This window comes from Chaetodon trifascialis, chromosome 12, assembly GCF_039877785.1.
Source record: "Chaetodon trifascialis isolate fChaTrf1 chromosome 12, fChaTrf1.hap1, whole genome shotgun sequence".
Classification (NCBI taxonomy): domain Eukaryota; kingdom Metazoa; phylum Chordata; class Actinopteri; order Chaetodontiformes; family Chaetodontidae; genus Chaetodon; species Chaetodon trifascialis.
The window spans coordinates 26421193-26448384 of NC_092067.1; the positions used below are offsets into that span (position 1 = coordinate 26421193).

Consider the following 27192-nt stretch of genomic DNA (forward strand, 5'->3'; position numbering starts at 1 on the left):
GAATAAACAGGAAGTGAAAACAAAGGGAAAAGTCCAGCTGGAGCTAAACATGCTAACATGCTGATGTTAACGTTTGTTAGCATGCTAACATTTGCTAATTAGCACTCAAGTCGCTGAGGTTGAATTTCTGTCAGTTTTGTAAGAATTGAAAACAAATGTTGCCTCCATGAAGGAGTTTGACCATCGCTGATCGGTTCATCCTGATTGGACAAAGAACGATTCTGCTGAATTTCATCACAGTCGTCCCAAAGCTGTCAAGACCTTCGACTGATAACCATGAAGTTGAGCCTGGTGGTGGAGAAAAACTCCGAGGACCATTGAACTCACCGCGATTCATCCTCTGGGGACCGTGAATGCACCAGTTTGAAGAACACATTCAGTAATAAAGTACAGGATTCTTCATGAGTACTTTTACTTTTGTTACTTGAAGTATATGTTCATGCTAATACTTCTGTTTGTCTTAGTATTTCCACACTGTAGTAGAAGTACTTTACTTTTGTTCCGAGTCTGAGTGACGCAGTCTTTGTTGTGTCACCTTTGAGGAGGGGGGCTCGTGACATCACTCAGTCTTCTCCCTGATTGGTGGAAATGGAGACGTTACAACAAATCTCCCCCAGGTGCTGCACGCAAAAACACACGAAGCGGTGTGTGTGTGTGTGTGTGTGTGTGTGTGTGTGTGTGTGTGTGTGTGTGTGCGTGCGTGCGTGCGTGTGTGTGTGTCAGAGTCAGAATCAGACAGAGGGAGAGAGAGCGCGTGTGACCGGAGAGCGCGCGGGGCTCTGGAGGCGGGGACGCGCGCGGCCAGTCTTTATGAGATGCGTTCAGGTAGCCAGGTGACAGAGCCGAGAGAAGAGGAGGAAGAGTTCGACTGGGCGCCGGTGTGTTTGACAGGCAGGCAGGCAGGCAGGCAGGCAGGCAGGCGGGTGGGATGTTGTCGGCCCGCTGACTCCCCTCTGACCCCCCCTCGGTGTGTTTAACGGCGGTGGGAGTCGGAACGGAGCGACGACGCGGAGCAGGAACCGCACAGTGACGCACCGACGCGGCGGAGACGAGAGGGGACCATGGGCTCCGCTTCATCCTCCTACCGGGTTATTTACCTGGACGTGGACGGCCGGATTCAGAAGGTACGACACCCTGAACTCCGCGGAGGCGGCAGGAAGACAGCGTTCATGAGAAAGAAACGAAATAAGACGAAGGAAAGAGCGCTCAGTCCGAAAAGAGTCGAGCGGAGAAGTTAAGATGAAGTGATGCGTCCTCACAGAATAATGTCTGAGTGGACAGAATGACTTCAGTGATGTTTAACAGGAAGAAAAGTGGCATGATCAATTTAAAAAAAGTCATTTTTTAAAAAAAGTGACCATAATGCCGGAAATTCATAGAGAATTATTTCAATAATAATCATTGTTTATATTGAATGAACCTGCTTCAGTTTCACTGAAGTCGTATTGGTTCATTTATATTAATTCTGCAGTTTTTCAATATTTATATTCTTGGTTAGGTTCATAATTTGATGATTTATTATTAATGGTTCATTAATATTGCCCATAGACTTCCATAATGAGTGGCTGCAGGTAGCACAGGAGGCAGAGGCGTCGTGGTGGCTGCAGTCTGCGGTGTCTTCAGTCAGAGCTGCACGGACGGAAAAATGACTTCAAGCAGCTTAAAGTCGCTTCATGTGAAGCTGACAGACTGATCCTCAGTGTGTTCAGATAGAGTCTGTGAGGTCAGGCGTGGATGTCACAGACACGAGGCTTTTATTTTGTCAGCAGCAGTTTGGGATCGTTTCTGGACTTCCTGGTCTCAAAGAGGACGCTGTGCTTAAGATGCACTGTGAGCTTCACAAGAGACCTCCTGTGAGGCTGGTTTGAGTTCCACAGGGAGCACCAGGTCTGCTGTTACTGCTGTGAGCTGTGTACCATTTACAGTAAAGCGAGTACATTATCAACTAAAAAGTAGTACATTAAAGTACAAGTACACAAACGCATACAGGCACGGCCTTTAGCCTAAATGTCTGTCTGTCATATGATGATACTGAGCATAGTGTGATCAGCAGACACTGTAGTTATGATGATTGTGTGTGTGTGTGTGTGTGTGTGTGTGTGTGTGTGTGTGTGTGTGTGTGTGTGTGTGTGTGTGAGAACTGGTGACTGTTAAAGAATAATGTCACAGGTTTGTTTGTGGACGTCGTTTCTGCTCCACTGGTCCCTCTGAACGCTGCAGAGCTGTGAGGTTGAAGAGTAACTCAGGCTCTGACCTCTAAATACACTCCACACACACTCACACACACACACACACACACACACACACACACACACACACACACACACACACACACACACACTCAGCATATTAAACACACATCCAGTTCTCATGTAGATGAGAAAGAATGTGGGTCACACAGCTCATTCATCCAACCACGGAGCGACGGCGTGGAGCCTCCAGGTCGCTCGCTGGTCCTCCTGACGGCTGCTGGTTCTGCAGCTCACAGCTGGTCTTCGCTGCTGGATCCTCGTGGATTCAGAATAAAAGCTGCAAACTGAAGGAAACGCTGCTGCCACACACACACAGACACACACACACCTGTGACAGAAGCAGGTGTATGCAGACTTCACCTGCGACCTGCAGATAGACAGATATGATCTGTGAAAGATAACAAACGTGGCAGTGTGCACGTTAGCCACACAGCTAATAGCTCCACTGCTAACGTGGACTCAAACACTGAAGAGCTGATGTCCACTGAAGAATGGACACAAACACATTGGACAAACTGCACATGAACGCTTGGACCATGTGTTTGCATGCTGAGTCTTTGAATTAAGTGATTTTTCATATTTCAGGTGATCTTTCGCACTGCGTTCATCATTAATTCGATGTATCGGTCAGCACTGTCGTTCAGGTAGCGTCTGCCCTCTGGACAGCTTTGTGTCTCATGAGTTTGTCCTGTGGGAGACGCCTAAAGTGACTCCTGCTCTGCTGTATCGACGACGGCCGCGTTCGGGTTAATTTTTAACACAGCTTTGGGATAAATGTCATAAATGTTTGACATTACTGTGCTGTAATTCTAATGTTGTTTTTCATTCACCGCTCTATAATGATAAAGTGAAATCATCCATTGTCCACGGAGCATTTTGGGCTGAAATCAGAGTGATGTGGCTGCAGGTCTGCAGGTGATATTTCTCTGTTTGTGCGTTCAAACAGAAGCTGAAACGGTGGACTGAAAAGAGTCCTGACAGAGCTGCACAAGGCTCTGTGGACTGAAGGCTGATTAAAACTGAAGCAGCACTTTATGTTAGACTGTAAACCGACAGATTTTCAAACCGCTGGGGTTCACGGCAGAAAAAGAAAACTCTAACAGGCCAAACTGTGCTGCTTTCCTTTCTGCTTTCATGGCTTCATCCATCCATTCATCCACTGAGCCTTTTCATCCTGCTCAGGGTCGCAGAGTCACTCAGTTCAAGCTCAGTCAGCATCAGAGCGAGAGATCCCAGCAGAGCGTCCAGGTTTATGATGATCTGAGTCACAGCTGCCACAGAGGAAACATTAAAGCTCATTAATGAAACATCACACACACGCGCACACGCACACGCGCACATGCGCACACACACGTCATTAGTGTTAATTCCACATGATTGGTTGCTAATGAGGAAGGTTTGCTCTTTCTTCAGCCTGAGTGTCGAGGCAGAGAGCAGCCTCAGCTCTGTTTACATTAACAAACCAACGGAGGAGCAGCGGCAGCTCATAAAAGGCCATATAACGAGGTTTATGCCTCGCATGGCACTTTGCTTTTATTGCATTGTGTCTTCTTCATGGAGTTCACACAGTGTGTGTGTCCACCGCACTAAACATGTCATTTCTTCATGCAGCTGGATGTTTCGCTGTTGGTCCTTCTGGAACAGAAATGCTGAACGTTTCTGGACAGCAGCAGCTTTTTGAGCAGCTGACATGTCCTGTGTGTGTGTGTGTGTGTGTGTGTGTGTGTGTGTGTGTGTGTGTGTGTGTGCGTGCGTGCGTGCGTGCGTGCGTGCGTGCGTGCGTGCGTGCGTGTGTGTGTGTGACGTCGACGCCTCTGTATTGACCTGATCTGTTTGCTCATTGGATCACGTTCGCTCGTCGTCACGCTGGAAAGGCTCAGACGAGGTTTTAATGTCACGTCAGCTGTAGTTCAGGGCTGCACATTGAAGGTTCAGTGAATGCATTTGGCTCTGAGATGAGGACGGATTGGTGAGGACGTGTTGAACACACACACACCTGTTGTCCAGCTGCTCTGTGTTTTAAATTATCCATCTGTTGCATATTGAGCTGCACTTCTCACACAGCAGCTCGGCTCATAATCACCGTTACGTCGCCGTCGTGAGCTCTGCAGTCATTGTCCTCCTCTTGTTGTCTCAGTCTTTATTCAGGTCCTGTTTGCATGATCAGGTTTGAATACGGCGTCTTCTTTTATTTACATGACAGTGGAATGGTGCTGGCTGATGGCGAGGTGTCGTCTTCCTGGCCGATGCATGTGGCGGCGGCAGGGGAGCCATTATGATAAAGTGGGCTTGTTATTGAAATCAGTGGCGGCATCTTGAAACGAACACATGAATTTATTCAGCAGTGATTAATACAGCAGGGAAACAATGACGCCGTGCTTTAAAGCATCCTGAGCAGGATTCAACTCGTCAGATCCGCCTCATCGTGTCCTGCAGGACGCTCCTTACACCCAGTGTTAATTCCCTCTTCGGTTCCTTTTCAGCCGTCTTGAATAAAGAGGCGCAGCACTTTAACCGTCTTCTTCTCTTCTTCATGACAAAAGCTCAACATTCAGCATCGTGTTTTTGTGCTGGAGACACTAAAAACAAATGCAGGCAGGCAGGTTGTAAAGGAGAACTGGGGCCCAAAGACGAGGCGGACGGATGTTTGTATCTGATAAGAAAGTAGTTTCTAATTACTAACTGGTGCTTTCTGAGCTGCTTTTAAGTGTAAAGACAGCCGAGAAGACGAGTGCATGTCCTACAGGAGGACGCAGAGTGACGTGAAGCTCAGCTCATAAAGCCTGGGACATGCAAAGGTTCGCACTGTTTGAGTGCAGCTGATGTGTCTGAAGTGCTGCTTGCCATCCGCTGACCTCCACCCACCTCTGTCTCCTCCACCTGTGCCGGGCTGCCACTGCCAGACTGCTCAAGTGCTCTTTGACCTCTCTCCTCCACAATCGCTCACCCTCCTGACAGCGTCGTTAACAGGTCTCCGTGTCAACCTCGCCGGTCGCAGGTCTGCGATGCCATCACGTGCACATCCTCCATTATCTATGTGGGTCATCCCTCTTCGCATGCTGACACGGGTCGTTTGTCATGTTCACCGACGGCGCTTGACCTTGTTTATGAAGCAGTAAGAGGAGAAGAGACGGAAAACGCCAAATATTTACTGCCTCTGCGCTGCGACGTGCACGTTTTTTAATCAGCAGAAGAGCCGGGAGCATGGGAAGCCTCCACGCTCGGACTCCCCAGTGGCCGACTGCTCCATTTGCACAGAGGAGGAGGGAGAGCGCTGATGTCCTGCTGCAGGAGCTCAGTTAGTCTGCTCCGGCTTAACTACAAGCACAAAAACATGCTGTAAACATCTGCTCGAGCAGAGAGAAGCAGCTGATTTCCGCTGTCCTCCAGATTAGGTGTAGTTGTGTTCAGCCGTGTGATCTGTCTCATGCAGATGAACAGCATTATTTATGGTTTTTGCACAGATTTTAGAATAAAGGAGACCGCAGACCAGAGTCATGCTGTCACCTTAGAAAACTTTGTTTCCTGACAAGGATGAAAAATGGAGCGACGTCTTTGCTCATTACGAAGCTGCATCTTCTTCCTCTGAGTAGAACTCCATTATCGTCCAAAAACTATTAAAAACACATCAGTGAGCCGGCTGACATGTTCCTCCATCACCATGAACACACACACACACACACACACACACACACACACACACACACACACACACAAACACATACACACACACACACACACACACACACACACACACACACACACACACACCCTGCTGCCACAAACACTCACTGAATGTGTGTTAATTCGCTGCTGAAAGTACAGTTTGCTGAAAACCTTTGTGGCGAGCTGTTCTGATACTCAGGCTTTTGTGTTTTTAGAAATGAAACTGTGTTTTTATTTGTGTCTTCAGTAAGAACCAATGGGCTCGGAGCTGAGAATGTGGACAAGTAGGAACGTTTTGAGAGACGGACGAACACGTTGTTGGTTTTTGTCTGAAATCACAGTATTCACACTGTTTTCTATGTAGCGCACTTTGTCTTTCAGTCTCTGAATGCTCGCTGTGAAGGTATGGACTGACAGACATCTGTCTGTTTCATGTAGAGGCGGTTTTCCTTAAGGCTTTCTGACAGAAAGCCCCGTCAAAGGCTTTCTGACAGAAGCCTTTCTGGGAGAAAGGTGAGTTGATATAAAGAGCTTTAAAGTCCACACAGGGAGGACGTCCTCTCAGTCTGTCTTCAGTTGTTTGGTTGGTGGTCTGGGTTGAAACAGACCGTTGAATCACATCAAAAGAGCTGCTGGAATCAGGTTTCGCCACAAAACAGGAAGTCATGACCAGCCCTACGTGGTCTCTGATTGGTTAGCACTCATTGCCTTCGCTGGTTGGCTTGGGTGAGTTCAGGCATCGGGAGTGAGACTGGTTAGGGGTCAGCCAATCAGAGGAAGAGCAGGGCGGCTCATGAATCGCCATCTGGTGTCGCACAAGCGTCGTCAACTCAAATGAACGAAGAGCTAACGCGCGCTCGTGTTCACATTCGTTAGCTGCAAACAGATGCGCTCAGTTCACCGTGAGCACGCTCAGTGAACGCGCTCTGACAGCGTGTCAACACTCAGAACGCGCTGCTTTTCTTCGTGTTGTCTGTGCTAACTGGCTAGCATGCTAACGGACAGGCCAGAGAACGCATAGCATGAAATCGTGTCTGATCGGCAGTATTTTAACTTCTCTTTCCTCTCAGTCTCCATCACGAGCTGTGAAAAGTGAAAGTGGGAAGGAAGCATTCATACAAACAGGAGTGACTGACACACACGCAGTTAACTCTGCTTCTGATGCAAAGACACCTGCTGCAGATAAACTTGATTTTAAGGAAGCTGAATCCTGACGAAGCCTCGTCAAAGCCGCTTATTTAAAGCTGTTAAGAAACAAACCTGAGCCGACTCTTCGCTCCCTCATCATCTGTAACGAGCATCATCTTTTTCCCAGCTTTGGTCATCCAGCCGGTCCAGTTTCAGACGACTGCGGCTGATCCTGGATTTAATTTTGTCCTTTTGTCACGTGAAGTCAGCTGTTGGATTATAAACAATACCTTCATCGTGTGTGTGTGTGTGTGTGTGTGTGTGTGTGTGTGTGTGTGTGTGTGTGCTGTTCTCCCTCAGGTGGTGTTCAGCAGATTCTGCAGCCCGTGTGACATCAAGGAGCTGTTCTGTACAGCGCTGGGCGTGCCAAGGTACCCCCCCCCCCCACAGCTCTGTTCATTGTCTGTTAGCATAGCGATAATTAGCTCCCATGAAAACTCCTCTTGACATTTCACACGAATGCCAGCAGTGATGTTGGTTAGTTCACTGCTACAGTTGTTCCTGTACTGAATTCACTCATTAGCTGAGTCACGGCTTCAGTGTGTCCTCTGCCGCTCGCCGTAGAGTTCAGGCGACTGCCGTTCAGTCCTGATTTATTCTGCTGTGTAATCTGAGTGTGCATCGTCTTCAGTTACAAGCCCTCCCGGCTTGTAGTGAAGTGGCTCGTTAGCAAACTGAAGAAGAAACATCTGGAATCAGTTTGACGGATCAAATCCAGCGCAGCTGCTCACGCCTGCATCCATTATCTGTGCTTTGTAGTGCAGCACTGAGAGGAATTTAATCTTTACTCATGTGTCCCCATTAGCCTCCACACAGTGGACTCCAGTCCTGCAGGGATTGATGGTTTTCATGGTGTGATATTATTTATTTGTGTTGATGCTCACAGTTATCACCCACATTCATTGGATTCTTAAAGCTGAATTTAACTGTTCTGTGAACGAGGCTGTTATCAGTGAAGGCTTAATGTTCCTCTGATGAAGTGTGCAGACGCCTGGACATCGATCAGTGATGTGCTGATGCTGTCCGTCCACACACAGCTGACTGTAAGCTCTGAAAACAGAAGTGAAACCCAAACAAACTGTGGCACTGCGAAACCTCACGTCGTCAAACTTCTGCAGAGTGATCAGGATCCAGACTGTTAGATCATTACCGGCAGGTTGTAGAGAAACGCCGCCGAAGCAGCATCACCGTGTGACTTTGGTTTTGTTGTTGCGGACGTTATCACTTCCTGGAGGAGGACTCTGACAGAAGATTAGAACCAGACTTTTAACGTCTCCTGGATTTATATCCCACAGTTAGCAGTCCCTGCAGCCGTCAATGAGCATGTTTTTGGATTTCACGAGCAGGCCGTAGAGGTTTCTGATGGGTCAGTCAGGGAGGTCAACTCTCAGCTTTACAGGCGACGTCCAGTCAAACTCGATGTGTTTTTGTCTCCGTGCAGGAACACCAATCTGTCGCTGCTGGATTCGTCCGGCGCCATGGTGTCCATCGACCCCACCATGCCGCACAACACAGAGAGGTATTGGAAAAGCTGCCTCCCACTGATGTTTGTATTGATTCATTGATTGTTGGACAGAATATTTGTTTAGTCCACAAGCTTGCTGTGCGATTGAGGCACACATTCCCTGATTGGCTGTAAATCCCAGCGTCCTTCCTCCCAGGCCGTTAACATATTGCTGCAGTGAGGGCCATAAAGTGTGATCTGCGGGTTTGTGTTAGAGCTGCGACCGAGTTCACCTGAAGCCTGTTAATTCACACACGATCAGAGCGAAGGCTGAAGTGCTGGTTTCCAGTGATCCACCTGACGGAGGCCCAGCAGCCCTGCGGTGGTGGAGCAGGACAGGTTATTCCAACGCTCGCTGCTCGAGCTAAAGCTTCTCTGGGAAACGGCCATCGACAGACTTCGCTCTGAAAAAGATTTGACCGCCTGACCTCCAGCCGCGTTCCCACAGAGAAGATTTCTGGCAGCATTTCTCACTTCCTGCTTGTGTTTTGGATTTTATGGGCGACTGAACAGGACGTCACCTGTGTCTGATACCGCTGCCAAGTGTGTCAAAAACAAGAGACAACCAGAGGAGCGCTGACATGTCTTTTCATAGAATGTGCAGATCGTTAGAAACATTTCAGAGGTGCTTCAGTAGGAAGCACAGTAAAGTAAACATGTACCATGTGCTAAAGATTTAGGAAGTGCAGCATGTTCCAGCTGAGCTACTGATTTACCTGCCCAGCAGCTTGTTTTGGAGCGAGGTGTGAAACGAGGGAAAGCAAACTAAATACGCCATGTTTTATCAGCTGCGTATAAACATTATTGAATACGATAAAGAAGAACTATGACATGTCGATCAAAGTGTCACCTCCACGTCCTTCTCCCTCTAAAGCAAATTAAACATCTTACATCCTCATTACATCCTGCACAATATTGGTGTCATGAAAAAGTTTTGTACCCACACACTGAGTCATGAAGCTCAGCTGTGTGGAAAGTGTCCTTTTCAAGCCAATTCAAGCTGATTGAAATGCAGCTTTGGAGCGTCAGGAGCACAAAATGGATTCATGTGAGCAACACAACGTTAGCATAACAGAGCATGGTAGCATAACATAAAATAAATAAAAATCTTTATTTAACACCCAGAGACCATGAATGATTTGTAGAAGCAGCCTCCATAAACAACACAGGACACGATCACGTTTACGAGAGGAGAAGACGAGCGACAGCTGCCATAAAACACAGTTTAATGAGACTGTGAACGAACGACGGCGCAGCTTGTGGAAAGTTTGTGAAACTGCACGTGAAGACAAAGTCAGACTGAAGGCCATCGTATCCAAAGACCACCTGTCCACTTTCATTAACGCTGATGGTTTGGTGGTTGGCAGTGACCTTCGGACAGCAGTCCAGTGTCCTCCAGATGTTCCACCGCGACCAGAACGAAAAGGTTCTCGTTCGTTTGTCGCGGCGTTAAAACGCAGAGTTCAGTTCAAACAGGAAACTGACGCGAAGCTGGAGCGACGTCCACCAACATGGAGGACGAGGATGTCTCAGATCCTGTTAGACAAAACACTTCACTCCCAAGGTTATACACACATTCACACACACACACACACACTTAAACGGGAGGACACTTAAACGTGTGTGTGTGTGTGTGTGTGTGTGTGTGTTTGCTATCTTATCTTCGGGTAAAATCTGAAACCTTTTATTTGACAAACATCATCTGAGTGTCTTCCTTGTAAACAGGAGGTTTGTGTGTGTGTGTGTGTGTGTGTGTGTGTGTGTGTGTGTGTGTGTGTGTGTGTGTGTGTGTGTGTGTGTGTCTTCACACTGGGAGGTAAAATACAGCGTGAACTGACCTGTGTGTGTTTCCTGTTGTGTTGAAGATCGCCATACCGAGTGGTGCCTTTGACTGGAGGACAGCTGGCTGGTGAGTTTCCAGAGACTGCACACACACACACACACACACACACACACACACACACACACACACACACACACACACACACTCTGACAGTGTTAATCTTAATATTTTACTCTTAATAAGCAGCTTGTCGTCGTTCGTCTCTCAGCAGCAGCCTCTGCCTCTGAAACACCTCCTGTGTAGTATTTCCTCTCCATCGTACTTCATACTGTAGACTTGTAGTATTTGTACAGTGCAGTATTGCTACTTCTACTTGAGTAAAATATCCAAGTACCTCATCCATCACTTCAACTAGCATGAAACTGAAATGTCATAGACTGAGCAGGAGGCTGTTCAGGTGGACACTTAATTCAAATTTCTGCCGATAAACAATGAGTGTGTGTGCATGTGCGTGTGTGTGTGTGTGTGTGTGTGTGTGTGTGTGTGGAGGTGATCCACAGGCTTTGTCTTTGTCTTGTATAAATCTGTAGATGAAGTGAAGTCAGCTTCACCGACTCTCGGCTCGTCGTTTATGTGTCGGACATAATGTCTCCGCTCGGGTTGACTCTCTGGGCTCTCATCGTGTGAGCAGCAAACAGCAGGCAGACAGCTCACAGCAGCTGCACGTGGAAACGAGCAACCTTTTGCTAATAAGTGGCCCAAAACAATCAGTCTTTGCAGATTTGAGCAGGTGTTTGAGGCTTTTTGTGAAATGCTGTGCAGCAGCAGTTAACTGGTTAAATTAACGAAGCTCCACCGTGATAAATGATGAAGAAATTGCAGGAAATTGGCTGAAATGGAGTCAATTCAACACTGAAACGGTGTCTCTGAAAGTGATCACACACACACACACACACACACACACACACACACACTCTTTGGTAAACATCTATAAAAGTGGTCTGATCTCAGGAGCTTCAGGACTTGAAAACCATATAAGTGTTTTTATGGGAACATCAGCTCTCAGACGCTGACCTCCTGAAACGCTGTTCTGGTGTCACTCGTCAATAACTCCGGTCACATGACACACGATCAGTCGCTGATTGGTCCGCTGCGTCAGTATTCCACTCCTCCAGTAAGAGCCAAGTGACGGGGGAGTGGACTCCTGTCAGATCTCATCAGGAGGCGATCAGTGAGATCTCCAGGTGGAGCAGGTGAAGCAGACCAGGTGATGGTGTTTCAGGTCACATTTTGTTTATACGTCTCTCTGTGCGTACACACACAAACGCCGCTCCGGACGCCATGTTTGTTTACATTCCTGCTCCCAGAAGTCGGCCTCTGGCTCCTCCTTTCCTGTGACATCACGCAGGTTGTTAAAGACGGCGAGCTGTGATTGGTCAGGGGGAAATGTGTCATGACTCTGTAATCTACAGCCTGACACAGTGACCATGGAGAGTAACTAAGTATATTTACTCAAGTACTGTACTTCAGTACAATGTTGAGGTATTTGTACTATGCTTGAGTTTTTCTATTTTCTGCTACTTTACACACACACAGTGTACTTTGTACTTCAACACATTTTTACTTTTTAGATTCTGATTAATAATGTAAGATTTAATCAACAAATACCTCATGATGTATTATTATGAAGTAGTACATGAAGTAAAAAAACAAGACCCACCTTTAGCCCCTGCAGTACTGAAGTACATGTTACTGCTTCAATAATACTAATCCAATAATTTAATATATATTAATATTCCAGAAACATACTGCAGTACATTTTCATTCTAATACTTTTGTACCTTCACTGCAGTAAACCTTTGGATGCATGTAACAGAGTATTTGTACACAGTGTACACTGCTTTCACTTGCAGTCGCTCCCGCTGACGCTCCGGCTTAATTAATCACAGAGAGGAATTTTCTAACAGTGCTGTGTTCAGTGTGACCTCTGACCCCGTTTCAGAGATGGAATGCGGCCGACTCGATGTTCGCACCGCCAGGCGTCCGTATTTTCTTTTCCCTTTTCAGTGTTTGCTCACTGTTCGTTTATTGGCCCGCGGCGTTGAACTTTACCCGCGGCGGTGGAGCTCTTAGCCAATGGCGGGGCTTTGCTGTGTGTCCACGCTGCTCCCGGTGCGTGAAAAGACGAGTCAGAGGTGCTTTGTAACTCGTCGTGTCGACCGCTTCCTGCTCGCTGCAGCCGGCAGCCGCTGATGGTGAGACCACGGGGACGGTTCAATTATCTCGTCTCCTCTCGTCCTCTGGCTCTGCCATCTGCTGCTTTGGCCGCCTGACGCTCTCTGATTGGCTTACATAACCTCTGTGTGTGTGTGTGTGTGTGTGTGTGTGTGTGTGTCTGTGTGTGTGTGTTGATGCACAGCACTTCTACTCGCTGTTGTATTTATAATGACACATTCTGCCTCAGCGGCTTCAAGCTGTTTAGCATAGACACCTCTGAGTGTGTGTGTGTGTGTGTGTGTGTGTGTGTGTGTACTGTACATGTAACACAGCTCCACGCTTGCTTTCTCCGCAGATAAAGAGGAACTCTTTCAGAATGTACTGACGCAGGTGGCAGAGCAGTTTTCAAGGTAAGCCGCCGACTGGACGTGTTCGTCCTCGCCGCCGACTGATGGCTGAAGGATCACATGTGCATGTGTGTCTCGCTTTTCTGTGTCTTTGACTGTCCTTTACGTTTCATCCTTTTTAATCAGGCTGCTGATTTGTTTTTCTGTCACAGTGTAGCTTTGATGCGTCTTGTGGTGGTTTTTAAGGACTGCCTCCACGTCTCCGCTCTGCCTCCATCCTGAGGGTTCGCAGCAGTGTCGTGTGGTGCTGCTGCGTCTCTTTACGGCTGACTCCAGACCTGATTTCTCTGCTGCTTCTCTTACCTTACGCCATGTTCGGGGGGCTGAACTGGGCGACTGTTGGCTGCAGCCGTACGATGAGCGCAGGACGGGAGTCCAAAGGGACATTAGACTGAAAGATTAGACCGAAGCTAATCGTGCATCTGATTCAGGGCGAACAGGCAGATATGATATGTTGTATAACAGAGTCTGATAAAGGAGGCGCTTGCACTCGCAGAGTAATTACATGAAGGACACATCGTAGGGCTGCATTGATTTTTTCTTCTATTGACGAATCAGTTTCTGATTTTGTTTGTTGACCCTGCAGACGGACGCTGATGAAGCTCATCACTGCAGCTCTGCAGGGTGTCCTGTGTGAGAAGACACCAGCAGCTGATCCCTCATCAAACCCTCGCTGTTGTGTTTTATAGCATCTTTATCTTCGCCTGCTTTTATAGCCTGCTCGTACGTCTGCAGTCGCTCTGTCTCCGTTCAGCTTCGCCGTCCACGCTCGTCTCTTCCTAAAATCCTTCTCTGTGTCTGAAAGTCCACCTGCAGCAGAATGTACCTGCATGTGAAGGCTTGTTGTCATAGAGACCAGGTCTCTTTCTTAACTCTCTCCCACCTGCGCCCACCTGTCCGCAGGGCGTTCAAGATCAACGAGCTGAAGACAGAGGTCACCAACCGCCTCGCCATGTTGGAGAAGAGAGTCGAGCGTAAGTGTGTGTTGTCATCAGCTGATGCTCGGCAGCAGCAGACAGTGAACACAGCTGATTACAGGAGGACGTTCTTTAATGTCCTGAGCCCTGAATGTGGACAGATGTGTGTCCTCAGCAGCAGCTGCAGGTCATTAGATTAGCTGAAGCCGAACAGGTCGTGTGGTCTGCTAACCCACCTGCAGCCTCACGGGGGAACCCCACCGAACACTGACCGCAGTTTAACCCGTCGCCTCCAGGCGTACGCCGCGGGGTCACACGGCGGCGACCGCTGCCGCCATCCAGGCTCTGGTTTTATGAACTGCGAGGAGGAAGTTTGCTCTGATGGCATCCTGGCTCTCAGCACTCATGTGTGAACTGTCCCAAGATAAAAGGCAGCTGTAAAACACGATCAATAAAGCTGCTGTCACAGCCAGCTCTTTATAATGTAGGTCTCAGTGTTCTCAGCGGCCAGCTGTCCTGGTAATTACCCACAGGAACATTTAATCAGCGCTCGTTTTGCAATCACGACATCCTTCCCGGTAAGGCCGCGACTGAAGATAAAGGTCAGCCCGAGTATGCGAGCTGCTCCTCGAGTTTCAGTAGCAGCAACTATCAGACAGAAATCAGCAGCTGGAGCCTCACTTTGGAGCAATTGTTCAGTTTGTACTGCGAAGCTTGAAGCTGGAGACGAGCCAGGTGTTTCTGTCCACCTTCAACGCTCAGCCAGCTGCAAACGTCTGGTCGCTGAGGGGATGAAAGGCGTCACTTCAAACTGGATAAACTTCAACACAAACACAGAAAACATGATGACGAGTAGGAGTGATCAGCTTTTCCAGGATGCGTGAACAGTGAAGTAAAGTGTCATAAATAGTATTTTGGTGGAGATGATGTTCTCCAGATGTTCTCCAGAGTGTCTGTGAGGGTCTGACAGAGCAGATCACACATTCAGAGCATCTTTAATTCACTTCTTCACGGCTCGGTGGAGGCTGACAGGAAGCTGACTGACGTCACGCCGGCTGTTTCCTGTGAAGCCTCGCTGCGCGTAGGCGTGTGACTCGGCGTACGAGAAGCAGCCACGCACACATGTGCGTCGGCGTTCCTGCATGTGTGAAGCCTCGTGTGTTAGCGTGTTAGCCTGATGCGCTGCCGCCATCGTCTGTGTCTGACTGCACATGCCTCGCCACATGACGCGGCGGCGGTTTCATAAGAGCCCCCCGTGCGCTGAACCTCTCAGTCACCATGACAACATGAGTTTGCTTTGGTCACCATGGCGATTTCCCCAACTCTGCTGCATTCAGCTTCCCTTTGAAGCAAAGTGATGAAGAGGAGGTGATCAACAGGTCTGAACATCTGGACGAGGCTGTGTTAGATAGATGTGATTTTAATGACATCACATCAACAGCTGATTGGCAGACGAGCAGACCTCAGAACAAAACCTAAAGCTGAACTCATCAGCAGACTCCAGCGAGCGCTGCTATAATGACTGCTAACGAACAGCGTTTTGCAGTAGCAGGATAATGAAGTGGTTCTTCTGAAGACACTGAATCTGTGACATGAAGACAGAGTCTCCAGGAGCTCCGATAAAACAGACCTGATGATTGGATTCAGGTATTAAATGATGCTGTTTACCTGTTTCAGGTGTTTCATGTCACATCTTCACTTATTGATTTGGGACGTGCTCATTAATCAACAATGTGTCCCAAACAACATGAAACGAGCCTGAAAACAGACGAGACGTCCTGACCAGCTGTTTCTGTCTGAGGTCCTGCTTTGCTTCACACTGGGATGTCCTCCGTCAGGGTGACCCTGCGGGACGGACGTCCAGCCGAATCCGTCGGTGGACGCTTGTCTCCCGTCTGACGTGCGGCCACTTCACACAAGCACGCCAGCTGCCTGGATACCTGGTCGCTAAGGAAACAGCGTGGCACCCACACTGATCTCCATCCTCTCATCACTTTGGTCGCCATGGTCACCACTTTAGTGGGAGCTGGAGTGTTTTCAGTGGGGGGAGGAAGAGGAGGAGGAGGAGGAGGAGGAGAAGGAGGAGGGGAGGAGGAGGAGGAGGGCTGATGGAAGCAGACATGAGAGAGTCCGGGGAGGCGACCCGGCACCTCAGACCACAAACAGCTGGTCGTGCTGCTGGAGGCTCAAAGAGGAAGGCTACACCTCCTCCACCTCCTCCTCCACCTCCCTCTGACTCCCAGACCTCCTCCAGCCAAATAATATCAGTGTTCCAGCGTCTCTGCAGTGATGATGAAGTATCTGCAGGATCCTCCAGAAGGAGCAGGTCGACGTGCCGCCGTCACGCACAGCAGCAACAAACATGGCTGAACGTGACGGCAGCACATCGACCTGCTCCAAATACTTCATCACCACTGCAGAGACGCTGAAACACTGATATTATTTGGCTGGAGGAGGTTTGGGAGTCAGAGGGAGGAGGAGGCGGAGGTCGTGATGTCATCACACATTAATGTGGAACATTTCCAGTATCACACTGTGATTATCGTACTGGGAGTGATGGCGCTCAGCCCGTTTGAATGGACCTCACGGAGCCTTCTGATTGGCTGACACTAACACTGCAGCGTGACCTTTACCTGACCTCACTGCTGTTGGACCTCTGCTCTGATTGGCTGCTGTTCATTAGTCTTCATCAGACGCTCTGGACAGCGTGTTGGCAGCTGCCAGTAATAATCTGATGAGACCGAATGTCCCCTGTGACAGGCGGACAGTCACAGGGGACATGTACTGCTCTGAGTACTTCAAGTACATTTCCTTGATTATACCTATTTAGATGACTGTGTTGGTTTACTGTTTGAATGCTTCAGCAGGTTTAATGAAGACTCTGCCTGTCTGTCCATCTGTCCTGTCTCTCTGTCTGTCCTTCTGTCCGTCTGTGTGTCTGTCTGTCTGTCCTTCTGTCCGTCTGTGTGTCTGTCTGCAGTGGAGGGGATGAAGGTGGTGGAGATCGAGAAATGTCGCAACGACATCAAGAAGCTCCGAGAGGAGATGGTGTCCAGGAACAACAGGTGATATGAGGACACGAGCAGCAGAGTCTAGTATCAGTACTGATAGTACTGTATGAATGCAGTGCTATCAGTGTTACTGCAGTAGTATCAGTATTACTGCAGTAATAACAGCAATAGTAGTTGTGAGACCATGTGATCGACATTTATTCACATACTAAACTGTGACAGATACTGATTACTGTAGTAGTAGTAGTAGTAGAAGTAGTAGTATTTGTACCAGTACTGTGATTTATCCTGGTCGATGTTTTTCAGTAACTTCCTGGAGGACAATAAGAAGCTGACTCCTCGCCGAGACGTCCCGTCCTACCCGAAGGTAAGAGCGTCTCCTCACTCTGTTAGCCAGGTGAGTCTGCTGACAGCAGCGTCTCCTCTGGGCCTCTGGAGACAAACGATGTCCAACATGGACATTTGGACAAAAGTCAGACCAGAAGTCATTGATTCAAACATGTGGCGGGTGTGAAAATGTGATTGGTCGGCTCAGTAGATCAGGCTCCGCAGAGCAATAGGTCACTGTGAAGTGAGTTTGGTGTGTGTAGAGGTGTGTACAGGTGTGTGTAGGTGTGTGTAGGTGTATACAGGTGTGTGTAGGTGTGTGTAGGTGTATACAGGTGTGTGTAGCTGTGTGCAGAGCCCCTCCCCCCCGTGGGCGGAGCCTGACAGGTTAACTGCCGCTCTGTTACCTGCAGTACATGCTGTCACAGCAGACCATAGACGCCCTCAAAAAACCCGCCTTCGACGTCTGGCTGTGGGAGGCCAACGAGGTGAGACAGCAGCTGACTGAACCCGTCTCACCCATCTCCCCCTGTCTCTCTCTCCCCCCTCCCTGTGCCCCCCCCCTCCCTGTGCCCTGCTGCCCTGTGTGTGTGTGTGCATGTGTGTGTAGTACCACCTGTCAAAGGAGACAATAGAAGCTCTTAGATTGCCTACATTCGATGCTTGGCAGTGGGAGCCCAATGAGGTGAGACTCATTCATCCTCTGATTCATTTTTCATCAAGGTCAAATGATTAATCCTGACCGATCAATCAGCTGATGATGGCGCTGTGAACGATCGATCGGTGGACATGCTGTCAGTGATTTATCGGCCTGTGGAGCTCATCACGTCCGTGTTGTTGCAGATGCTGAGCTGTCTGGAGCACATGTACCATGACCTGGGCTTGGTCAAAGACTTCAACATCAACCCCATCACGCTCAAGAGATGGCTGGTGAGACCTGGACCCCTCTGAGTCTGACAGAGGACAAACTGTCTCTGAAGGGGTTTATGTTGTGGAGTTTTTGTCTCAGCCGTCCTGTCTCTCTCTCTCCTGGCAGCTCTGTATTCATGACAACTACAAGAACAACCCCTTCCACAACTTCCGCCACTGCTTCTGCGTCACCCAGATGATGTACAGCATGATCTGCCTCTGCAGCCTGCAGGTGAGCGTGAAGCTCCTCCAGAGCGGGACGCGACACCTGGCTCACTGGTCCCAGTTATGTTAAGACAGCAGTGAAAGGTCAAGGTGTCCAAATGTTTAAATGCCGTGACATTTGAGCGTCAGCGTCAGTCCATTCCTCACAAAGAGCCCAGAGACAGGCTCAAAGGAGCCAGGAAGCTGGCGTCACGACCAGCAGAGAGGCTCCACTGAAAGACGCTGTGGAGGTGCATGATGGGAAATGTACGGGTGGGATTCAGGGTTTCAGGATTCAGGGAAGTCAGAATATCAGCCCCCGACAGATAAAAGCAGCTAAAAGTCAAAAGCACAAGACATCGGGGGGTTGGGAAAGCTCAGGGGAAAGACTGAAAGGTTGAGGAAGAGGGGGAGGAGGGGGAGGAGGGGGAGGAGGGGGAGGAGGAGGAGGAGGAGGAGGAGGAGGAGGGGGAGGGTGTGATGAAGGGGAGACACTTGTCTGAAAAGGGGAAGGAGAAAGAAAAAATGAGCTTCTTCCTCTATTCACAGGAGGTTTCATTATCACAGGCCTAATGACAGATTGTGAAGCATCTGCAGCAGCAATGTGCTAACGAGGGCTCACACACACACACACACACACACACACACACACACACACACACACACACACACACACACACACACACACACACACACACTCTCACATTCACACATTCATTGACATAAACGTGTGTGTTTGTTTTCCAGGAGAAATTCACTCAGGTCGACATTTTGATTCTCATGACAGCAGCTGTGTGTCACGATCTGGATCACCCCGGATTCAACAACACGTAAGACGCACACACACACACACACATGCACACGCACAGGTTTGCAGACACCTTTCTTTCTCTTTTTGTTCCATTCTTCAGTTTTTTATACATCTGCTCACCTCCATGTCTTCTCTTCCTCCATCTTCCTTCCTTGTTGTCCTTGTCACCCCCCCCCACACACACACCTCACCCCCCCATCATCCAGGTACCAGATCAACGCCAGAACAGAGCTGGCGGTTCGCTATAACGACATCTCGCCTCTGGAGAACCATCACTGCGCCGTGGCCTTCCAGATCTTCTCTCAGCCTGACTGCAACATCTTCTCCAACTTTGACCCCGAGGCCTTCAAACAGATTCGACAGGTGTGTGTGTGTGTGTGTGCGTGTGTGTGTGTGCGCGCGCGCGCGTGTCAGGATGAACTTTGGTAAATGCATACAAACACATTTCCGTCTTCTTGTCTGACCTCGTGCCGTCTCTCAGGGCACCATCACTCTGATCCTGGCCACAGACATGGCGCGGCACGGGGAGATCCTGGACTCCTTCAAGCAGAAGGTCGACAATTTCGACTACACGGACGAGGAGCACGTCACCTGTGTAAGAGCACGCTTTCATTTCCTGATTAGAAGCAAGTGGCGCAGACTGACAGGAAGCATTCAGAGCCTTCGCTCAGTCAAAGTACTAACACATGGTGACCTTTGACCTCGCTCTGTGCAGCTGAAGATGGTGCTCATCAAGTGCTGCGACATCTCCAACGAGGTGCGGCCCATGGAGGTGGCTGAGCCGTGGGTGGACTGCCTGCTGGAGGAGTACTTCATGCAGGTGAGTCGCTCCCGTGTCCTGTCCGTCCTCTGCGGCTCGTCCTCAGGTTACATGCTAACAGTTTCATCTGATCTGAGGTCTGAGCGTGTCCAGCGTGTCCAGCGTGTCCCCGCACAGACTGGACAGCCCCGTATGATCAGCTATGTTCAGATACATAAATAAAACTCACTCCTGTCTGTCTGTCTGTCCACCTGTCTGTCCTCCTGTCTGTCTGTCTGTCCTCCTGTCTGTCTGTGTGTGTCTGTCTCTCTGTCTGTCTGTCCACCTGTCCTCCTGTCTGTCCTCCGCAGAGCGACAGGGAGAAGGCTGAGGGACTTCCTGTGGCTCCGTTCATGGACAGAGAAAAGGTCACCAAGCCGACGGCTCAGATCGGCTTCATCAAGTTTGTCCTCATCCCCATGTTTGAGACTGTGATGAAGGTGAGCGATGACGAAGGTCAGAGTGACGGAGCTCTGGTTCTGGACGTGTTTACTCTCATAGCATTTGAATTTGCATTTGGAAAACAGTTTTTCAACTTAAAGCTGCAAAGAATGTGTGCACTAAAGGGACGAGACCCCAAAACACGCTGCGAGTGGACGACGTCAAACCGCTTCCTGCAGCAGTCCAGACTGTGAAAACATGAGCGTCAACAGCTTCACTCAAACGTGTCCCTGCGTCAGTCCTAAACGAGGACATCAGTTTAAAAACGAGGACGTCTCAGTTTCACCTCTGATCTGATGTCTTTGTGCTGTTTTCAGCTAAATATGAGACGTCAGCGACACAGAAAACATGTCACCGAAGCTATCAATCCCACAATGCAACGTGTTTGATTTTACAGATGAAGTTAATCTGTGACTGAAATCTTCATTTGTAGCTCAAAGCAGAGAAACTTTAACAAACACAATGTGTGTGTGTGTGTGTGTGCGTGTGTGTGTGTGCGTGTGTGTGCGTGCCAGCTGTTCCCACAGATCGACGAGGCCATGGTGCAGCCGCTCAGAGAGTCCAGAGACCGATATGAGGAGCTCAAACAGATCGATGACGCCATGAATGAGGTGGGAGGGGTTCTGAGCGTGCCGTTTGTTTTGTCTTCAGCTGTGACTGATGATGATGATGATAACGATGATGATGACGACGATGTTCCTGCAGGTGCAGAAGAAGAAGAGTGAGAACCTGACCATGGGCGGGAAGAAGAAGTAACGGCTTCTGAAGAGGTAGAGGGAGCAGAGCTTCCTGTGTGCTCTGTGTTGGAGCAGGTCTCAGAGCAGCGGCGCTTACGTAACCAGTTCTTCTGTGTCAGCAGCAGCGAGCGAGGCGGCGGCGGCGAGTCCTGTTGGTTCGAGACGGGACGGACATCTTTCCATCGCTCCGTCCTCGCCTCGCTTCACTTGCCGGAGGGCGGAGCGGCGGCAGGATGCGGGATCTGGATTTCCAGTCCGTCACCGAGGACCGGGTTTAAGACGGCGGCTCTGAGACGGCGTTACAGACGGCCGACGGCGGCGAGGACCAGGCGGAGCGCCCGAAGCCCTTTTCAGGAAGCGTCCACATGTACAGCACAAACTACTTCACTGAACAATGTTTAGATACATAACGGCGTTTTTTATTTGGAATGTGTTGTTTTTTACAGCTTGTACAGATTTTTAGTGACTTTTGTTCTTTCCTATAAAAAATAAAAGATTACTTTAATTACAAAATCAGTTTCCGCTCACTGTTGTTGTGACGGCCTCTTTAAAGTGTCTCCACCTTCTCTGTGCGCAGATACAGTACAAACATGATGATTACTCAATCATCATCGATCATCACGATCAGTCGATTAGCTGCGTGACGTCAGAAAAGACAAAGAAGCATCAAATATTTGACTTTCTGCTTGAAAAACAATCAAAATAGTTGTCAATTAATTCTCCTTCGATCAGCTAATCGATTTCTCGACTGATCGTTGCAGCTTTGAATATTCCGATGGATCAGGAGCGGACAGGAAGTCAGAGAAGAGGAAAGGGGCACGTGGTGCGTTCACAAACGGAAACAGAATCATGTTTATTTGTAAAAATCAAACTTAAAAATCATCTGTGGAGGCCTCGCAGTGACGCGCCGACTCTCCACGAGCTCCATCAAACACGTTCAACTCATTCAACTCAAAGCATCGCAAAGGAAATCACAGCGCTCGTCTCAAAGTGTCCGTTCAGGCGGACGTCTCACGTCCAGCTGCGGACGTCTCACGTCCAGCTGCGGACGTCTTGGCCCTCTTGTTGCCGTTGGCTTCGTGCGTCTTCGTCCTCTTCAGCTGCTGCTCCTCCAGCCTCTGCTGCTTCTTCTGCAGGTACGCCGTCACGTTGTCGAAGCTCACCTTGTACAGGTGCTCGAAGCGGCTGTTGGTCCTCATGGAGGCTGTGTGAGAGAGGAGCAGGAGGAGAAGGAGGAGGAGGAGGAGGAGGAGGAGGAAGAGAAGGAGGAGAAGGAGGAGGAGGTTAGTGAAGAAGCCACAGCTGGTTCAGATCAACAGGCAGAAGAAGGCCTGAAGGCCACATGAAGTGTGCGTGCGTGCGTGCGTGCGTGCGCGTGTGCGTGCGTGCGCGCGACCTCTCACCCCGCAGCGTCGCCCAGTGCGGCCTGAAGGCCTCGCTCACTCTCCTCAGCTCAGGACTCTCAGCGTCAGCCTGGGCGGAGCAGCAGAGCGAACAGGTGAGTCATGGAGTCACGAAGCTAGAAGCTGCTCGACCATCTCTGCTCTGTGCTTTGATCAATTCAACCTTTATTGACACTCAGAACAGAAAACGGTTGACAGAGGAGCAGAGAGGGTTCAGCAGTGAATGAGGTCCTCGTGGATCTGAGCGTACCTGCCAGGAGCCTCCTGTGTGTTTGTAGACCTGCAGCGGAGCATCGCCGGAGTCCATCAGCGCCCACAGCCGGCCCTCGGGGTCAAAGGTCATGTCCAGGGCACAGTGGGGGAGGGGCAGCCTGCTGTGTGGCACCAGCTTCTCTCCAGCCTCCTGGTCCACCGTGAAAAACTGAACCCAGGACTCTCTGAGGACACATCAGACCGATCAGCTGATCAGTGGGCGGATCCATCGTCAGGATTCCCTGACCCCTGACCTCCACAGCGACCCTGTTCCTCCACTCAGCCAAGAATAGATTTAATAATGTCGTGCTAAATGAGCTTCAGTGGTGTGAAAGTTAAAAACAGCCTCCTGTCGCAGCGACCCGAACGATCCACGAGGCGACTGTGGAGGAAGTGATGCGTCTGAAGGTGAACGACTCGCTGCCTGACCGTCAGGTTCACCTGCAGGGGGCAGTTCAGCAGTCTGTCCACCAGAGGGCAGCACTGTGAGACCCACGCAGCAGCTCAGTGCAGCGCTGCCGTGATGAGTTCATGAGCTGCTCTGATAATCGACGTGGAAACAGGACAAAGTGTGATTTTACAGACTAAACGATCGATCATCGAAGGAACCGATGGATCAACGCTCGTTAGGTCAATCCTGCACATTCTTTACGGCCTTTTATGACTGTGGAGGGAAGTTTTTCTGAGGAATGTTTCGTGCTTCAGGCTTTGTATTAAAGCAATGGAGGCAAACAGGAAGCTGTAAGACGACTTCCTGTCAGCTGATTCACAGAGAGGAAGCTGCTCTCACCTCTCACACTGCACAGCGAAGTGACGAGCGTCAGGAGAGCTGGTGATGCGGCACACAGATGGCTTCTGGGAAATAAGACACAGACAGGCAGAGTGGAGGGGTCAACGCAGGCTTCTGATTGGTCAGTTTATAAAAGAGGTGACTTTTTACTGCCTGAAAACCTTTATTTACACATAGAAACTGAACAGAGGGAACAATGAGATCTTTCAGACTGAACAAAGCACACATTTAGACATTTTCTTCATCGCTTCATCACATCTGAAAACAGTCGACCCTGAATGTGACTTTGTCTGGAGCCTGTTCGCTGCAGCGGAGATGAAAGGATGAAATTTAAGAGCCAGCGAAGCTTAAACCGAGCACAGCTGACGTTTCCACGAATAAACCGTCACAGGGAAACATCCACTCGTCTGCAGACGACCAGCATGACGACAACTGCTGACTTTTACAAGACAGCACGGGTGGAGTTCAAGGATCAGCAGGGACGCCGGCAAACAGCTGGATGTTTAACAGGCAAACTCGGTCTCGGGCTGGACACCTCACTCTGCTGAGGCCAACGCCGCCGCCGTCCACAGGACACGAACACACAGACGGAGAAGCTTGGCGGTTCAGAGCGAGCGTGCGACCGTTTTCTGATCCCTCCACCAAAGAGGAATCCCACAGTGACCCGACAGACGGCCACGCCGGCCGCTCCCTGAGGAGACAGGAAGCTAAACACACTCTGCGGTTACCTTCTGCTCGTCCGCCCCGGAGCTCGCCGTCTCCTCGAGCGCTCTGAGGTCCCAGCTGTGCAGCCTCCGGCCGGACTCGTACTCCCACAGCTTCACGGTGCCGTCCTGACAAACACAGACACGCTGAGCTGAAACTCGCCTCTGGCTCTGATGTCACGCTGCGAGGCCTCAGCAGATCTCTGACACCACCAAACACACTGTGCACGTCTACATGCTGCCACACATTTCTGTTCAGGTTAACAGCTTCATGGTTTGTGAAGACAACATCTCCCATGATGCCACGCTGCTCCACGCGCACGCAACGTGTAATGTCCGTCTGAGCACACATACCCCTGATCCTGACAGCAGCAGGTGAGGATGACCTGCTGGAACCAGCAGAGCGCTGACGAACCTGAGAGCAAGAGGACACACACACGCACACACACACACACACACACACACACACACACACACACACACACACACACACACACACACACACACACACACACACACACTCAGTTCATTGAGGACCTGTGGTGAAGCTCTTTGCACATTCAGTGCTTCATTAAAGGTGTTTCAGGGTTTCTTCTTCTTCTCTGCATTCGTTACTCACTGCTGATGTCCCAGGCAGAAGGACTGGATGTCGTAGGGACGCCTGAGGTGACTCACTCTGATCTTCTCGTCGCGGTCGGCTGTGATGATGTACCTGTCGTCCGACGACGTGGTCTGAAGACGACAGAGGAGGGAAGTCATTCAGCAGCACAAGCTGTGACCAAGAGGTCTGTTAGTGTTTGTCCTCAGAGTCTCTCAGACACACACACACACACACACACACACACACACACACACACACACACACACACACACACACACACACACGTTTCTATTCTAATCCACCAGCTCTCTCTTTCCACACATAAATGTGACCTGAAGTGCATTTTCACACTTCGGGTCTATTCTCTTCTGTTTGTGCGTGACCGCAGCGACTGTGTGACAGGTCACCATCAATCTGACCTGTGACCTTCTGACATCACAAACCCTGGCCAGCCTCAGAGCAGCTGAAGCTGTCAGTCAGAGGGGGAGCGGAGTAGCGTGAAGCGTGTCGCTTCCTGCCACAGGTGTGACGGCTCAGCTCCTCACCACGGCCAGCAGCATGGACAGGTGGCCCATCTTCAGCTCGCCCTCCCTCTGCGGCTCCTCCACGGAGAACGAGTACACGTCTCCTGATTTGTCGGCTGCCAGCAGCTCGTCCTCGGCCTGGCTGAACATGAGGGAGGTGCACCTCCTCACCACGCACCTGTGCAGCGCGCGCACACACACACACACACACACTGTTAACACACCTGTCAGGTGTTCTGCGGAGGGTGAAGCTGCTGCGGCTGCACCGACCTGACGCTGACGCACCGCCATGAAGGCTCACGCTGAAGCAGGACCAGCCTCTTGTTGTCATCAGTCAGCGCCACCAGCTTTCCAGACGGAGACACGGTGAAGGCGAGGACTTTGTCACTTCCTGTTTCCTCAGCGGCGCCATCACTGATGACAGAGGAGACGACAGCGTTCATGATCCAAACACTCCATGTTTTACTCTGAGGCCACACAGCACATCAGAGATTTAAGAGAGTAGAAAACATGGACTGAAATGAATTTATTGGTCTTTTTTTCACTTTTAAGACTTCAGCACTTCCTTGAGCAGCAGGCGTCACCTGCCTGCTTTTACCTGTTGTCATCGTCCTTCGTACTCTTCGTCTTCCTCTCAGCGCCGCTGCAGTCGAACACAAACGGTTCTCTGCAACAAGGTGATGAAGGTGAAAATAAGTTCTTTTTAACCGTTTATCAGTCGACCTGAAGCTTTCAGCAGCCATGATTATTCTGACTGTGACATTTCGCAGCGTGTGTGAGCAGTGATTGACAGATGTCAGACACTCCCTCAGACGCTCCTCTGGCTCTGATTGGTTGATTTGTGTCGGGCGTGGTGGATTCTAGCTAATTGCACTAAGAGCAGTAGGTGGGACCAATGGAGCCAGGGTTTGTTTTTTTTCACAGATTACATGATTCATGTACTGCTGTCTGGGCATAGGACAGTTTTAGCAAACAGGAGTTGACAGTTCAGGTGTTTTGGACCTCAACACTTAATCAATGATCAGAACAGCTGCATTTTATTTTCCTGTTAATCATCAAACAATAAGAGGACAAATCAGATGATTCACCATTTAAAATCAGAACTTTCCTGTGCAGTTTTTTGTTAAACAACATTTAGTTTCTGGCTTCTTTTGTCTGGAAACAGAGTTTGAGAAACTGCACGTATATATATATTATACATCTGATCAGCAGATACTCGCTGGTACTGAAATCTAGTCCTTCAGCAGGACAGTTCGCAGCTAACTACGACCAAACATTAGATGATGATGATGATGATGATGATGATGATGATGATGATGATGATGATGAGAGCCAGACTGCATCACACAGATGCCACAAAACCTTCCCACACGTTTCCAAACCACATGACGCCCTAACCCAGAAACATTTAGAAATGACCTAAGGCGTCCCCCCATGCTGCCAGTCTGTCCTGGCCTGTGTGGAGCTAGCTAACGCTGTTAGCATTGAGAAGCTAACCCGACCGTCTACGAAAAACTCCGAAAACACGACAAACAGTTTGAAGACGTCCGAACCTGCTCTGTCTGCTGTCCACTGCCACGAGTTTGGTGTCGCAGCTGAAGACGAACCACTGTCCACAGAAACCCACGGCAGCCATGTCTGTTGTGATGAGACACTGGCGCACGCGGACAGCGGCGCTTAGTCGCGCTGAAATGACGTCACTTGCTACGCAACACACACACCCCCTCGAGAAAGAACAGAATGTA

The 27192-nt window shown here is 49.7% G+C and overlaps 2 protein-coding genes across 5 annotated transcripts; one reads left to right on the plus strand and one right to left on the minus strand.

The window, feature by feature from the left end:
* The first annotated feature begins 636 nt into the window (after window positions 1–636).
* Window positions 637–21683, plus strand: pde9aa (phosphodiesterase 9aa). Of its 4 annotated transcripts, none has more exons than XM_070975375.1 (19): window positions 637–1124; window positions 7407–7477; window positions 8548–8625; window positions 10476–10519; window positions 12966–13020; window positions 13921–13991; window positions 16915–16999; window positions 17252–17312; window positions 17883–17957; window positions 18116–18202; window positions 18309–18413; window positions 19133–19215; window positions 19403–19559; window positions 19678–19791; window positions 19912–20016; window positions 20307–20435; window positions 20952–21047; window positions 21142–21206; window positions 21293–21682. In XM_070975375.1, the coding sequence occupies exons 1-18, from the start codon at window positions 1062–1064 to the stop codon at window positions 21190–21192; spliced, it is 1530 nt and encodes a 509-aa protein (XP_070831476.1). In that variant the 5' UTR covers window positions 637–1061; the 3' UTR covers window positions 21193–21206; window positions 21293–21682. The 4 variants fall into 4 exon arrangements, with proteins under 4 accessions (XP_070831476.1, XP_070831474.1, XP_070831472.1 ...); XM_070975373.1 differs by having other exon boundaries at window positions 661–1124; window positions 21296–21683; XM_070975371.1 differs by lacking the exon at window positions 17883–17957 and adding an exon at window positions 17686–17760 and having other exon boundaries at window positions 836–1124; window positions 21296–21683.
* Window positions 21574–27134, minus strand: wdr4 (WD repeat domain 4). Its single transcript, XM_070975379.1, has 11 exons — window positions 27001–27134; window positions 26046–26114; window positions 25718–25861; window positions 25469–25625; window positions 24942–25054; window positions 24677–24737; window positions 24347–24451; window positions 23619–23683; window positions 22827–23013; window positions 22577–22646; window positions 21574–22377 (listed from the first exon to the last, which is right to left on the minus strand). Exons 1-11 carry the CDS (start codon window positions 27081–27083, stop codon window positions 22172–22174), a joined length of 1260 nt encoding a protein of 419 aa, XP_070831480.1. The 5' UTR covers window positions 27084–27134; the 3' UTR covers window positions 21574–22171.
* Window positions 27135–27192: the final 58 nt, after the last annotated feature.

Excerpts from the sequence above, each read along its gene's own strand:
- pde9aa (XM_070975375.1), top strand. The coding sequence starts at position 1,062 with ATGGGCTCCGCTTCATCCTCCTACCGGGTTATTTACCTGGACGTGGAC. Across the intron at positions 19,560-19,677 it reads CCTTCAAACAGATTCGACAG|GGCACCATCACTCTGATCCT; the intron begins GTGTGTGTGTGT and ends GCCGTCTCTCAG. Across the intron at positions 21,048-21,141 it reads TCGATGACGCCATGAATGAG|GTGCAGAAGAAGAAGAGTGA; the intron begins GTGGGAGGGGTT and ends ATGTTCCTGCAG.
- wdr4 (XM_070975379.1), bottom strand. The coding sequence starts at position 27,083 with ATGGCTGCCGTGGGTTTCTGTGGACAGTGGTTCGTCTTCAGCTGCGAC. Across the intron at positions 26,115-27,000 it reads GTGGACAGCAGACAGAGCAG|AGAACCGTTTGTGTTCGACT; the intron begins GTTCGGACGTCT and ends ACCTTGTTGCAG. Across the intron at positions 24,738-24,941 it reads TTCTGCCTGGGACATCAGCA|GTTCGTCAGCGCTCTGCTGG; the intron begins GTGAGTAACGAA and ends TCTTGCTCTCAG.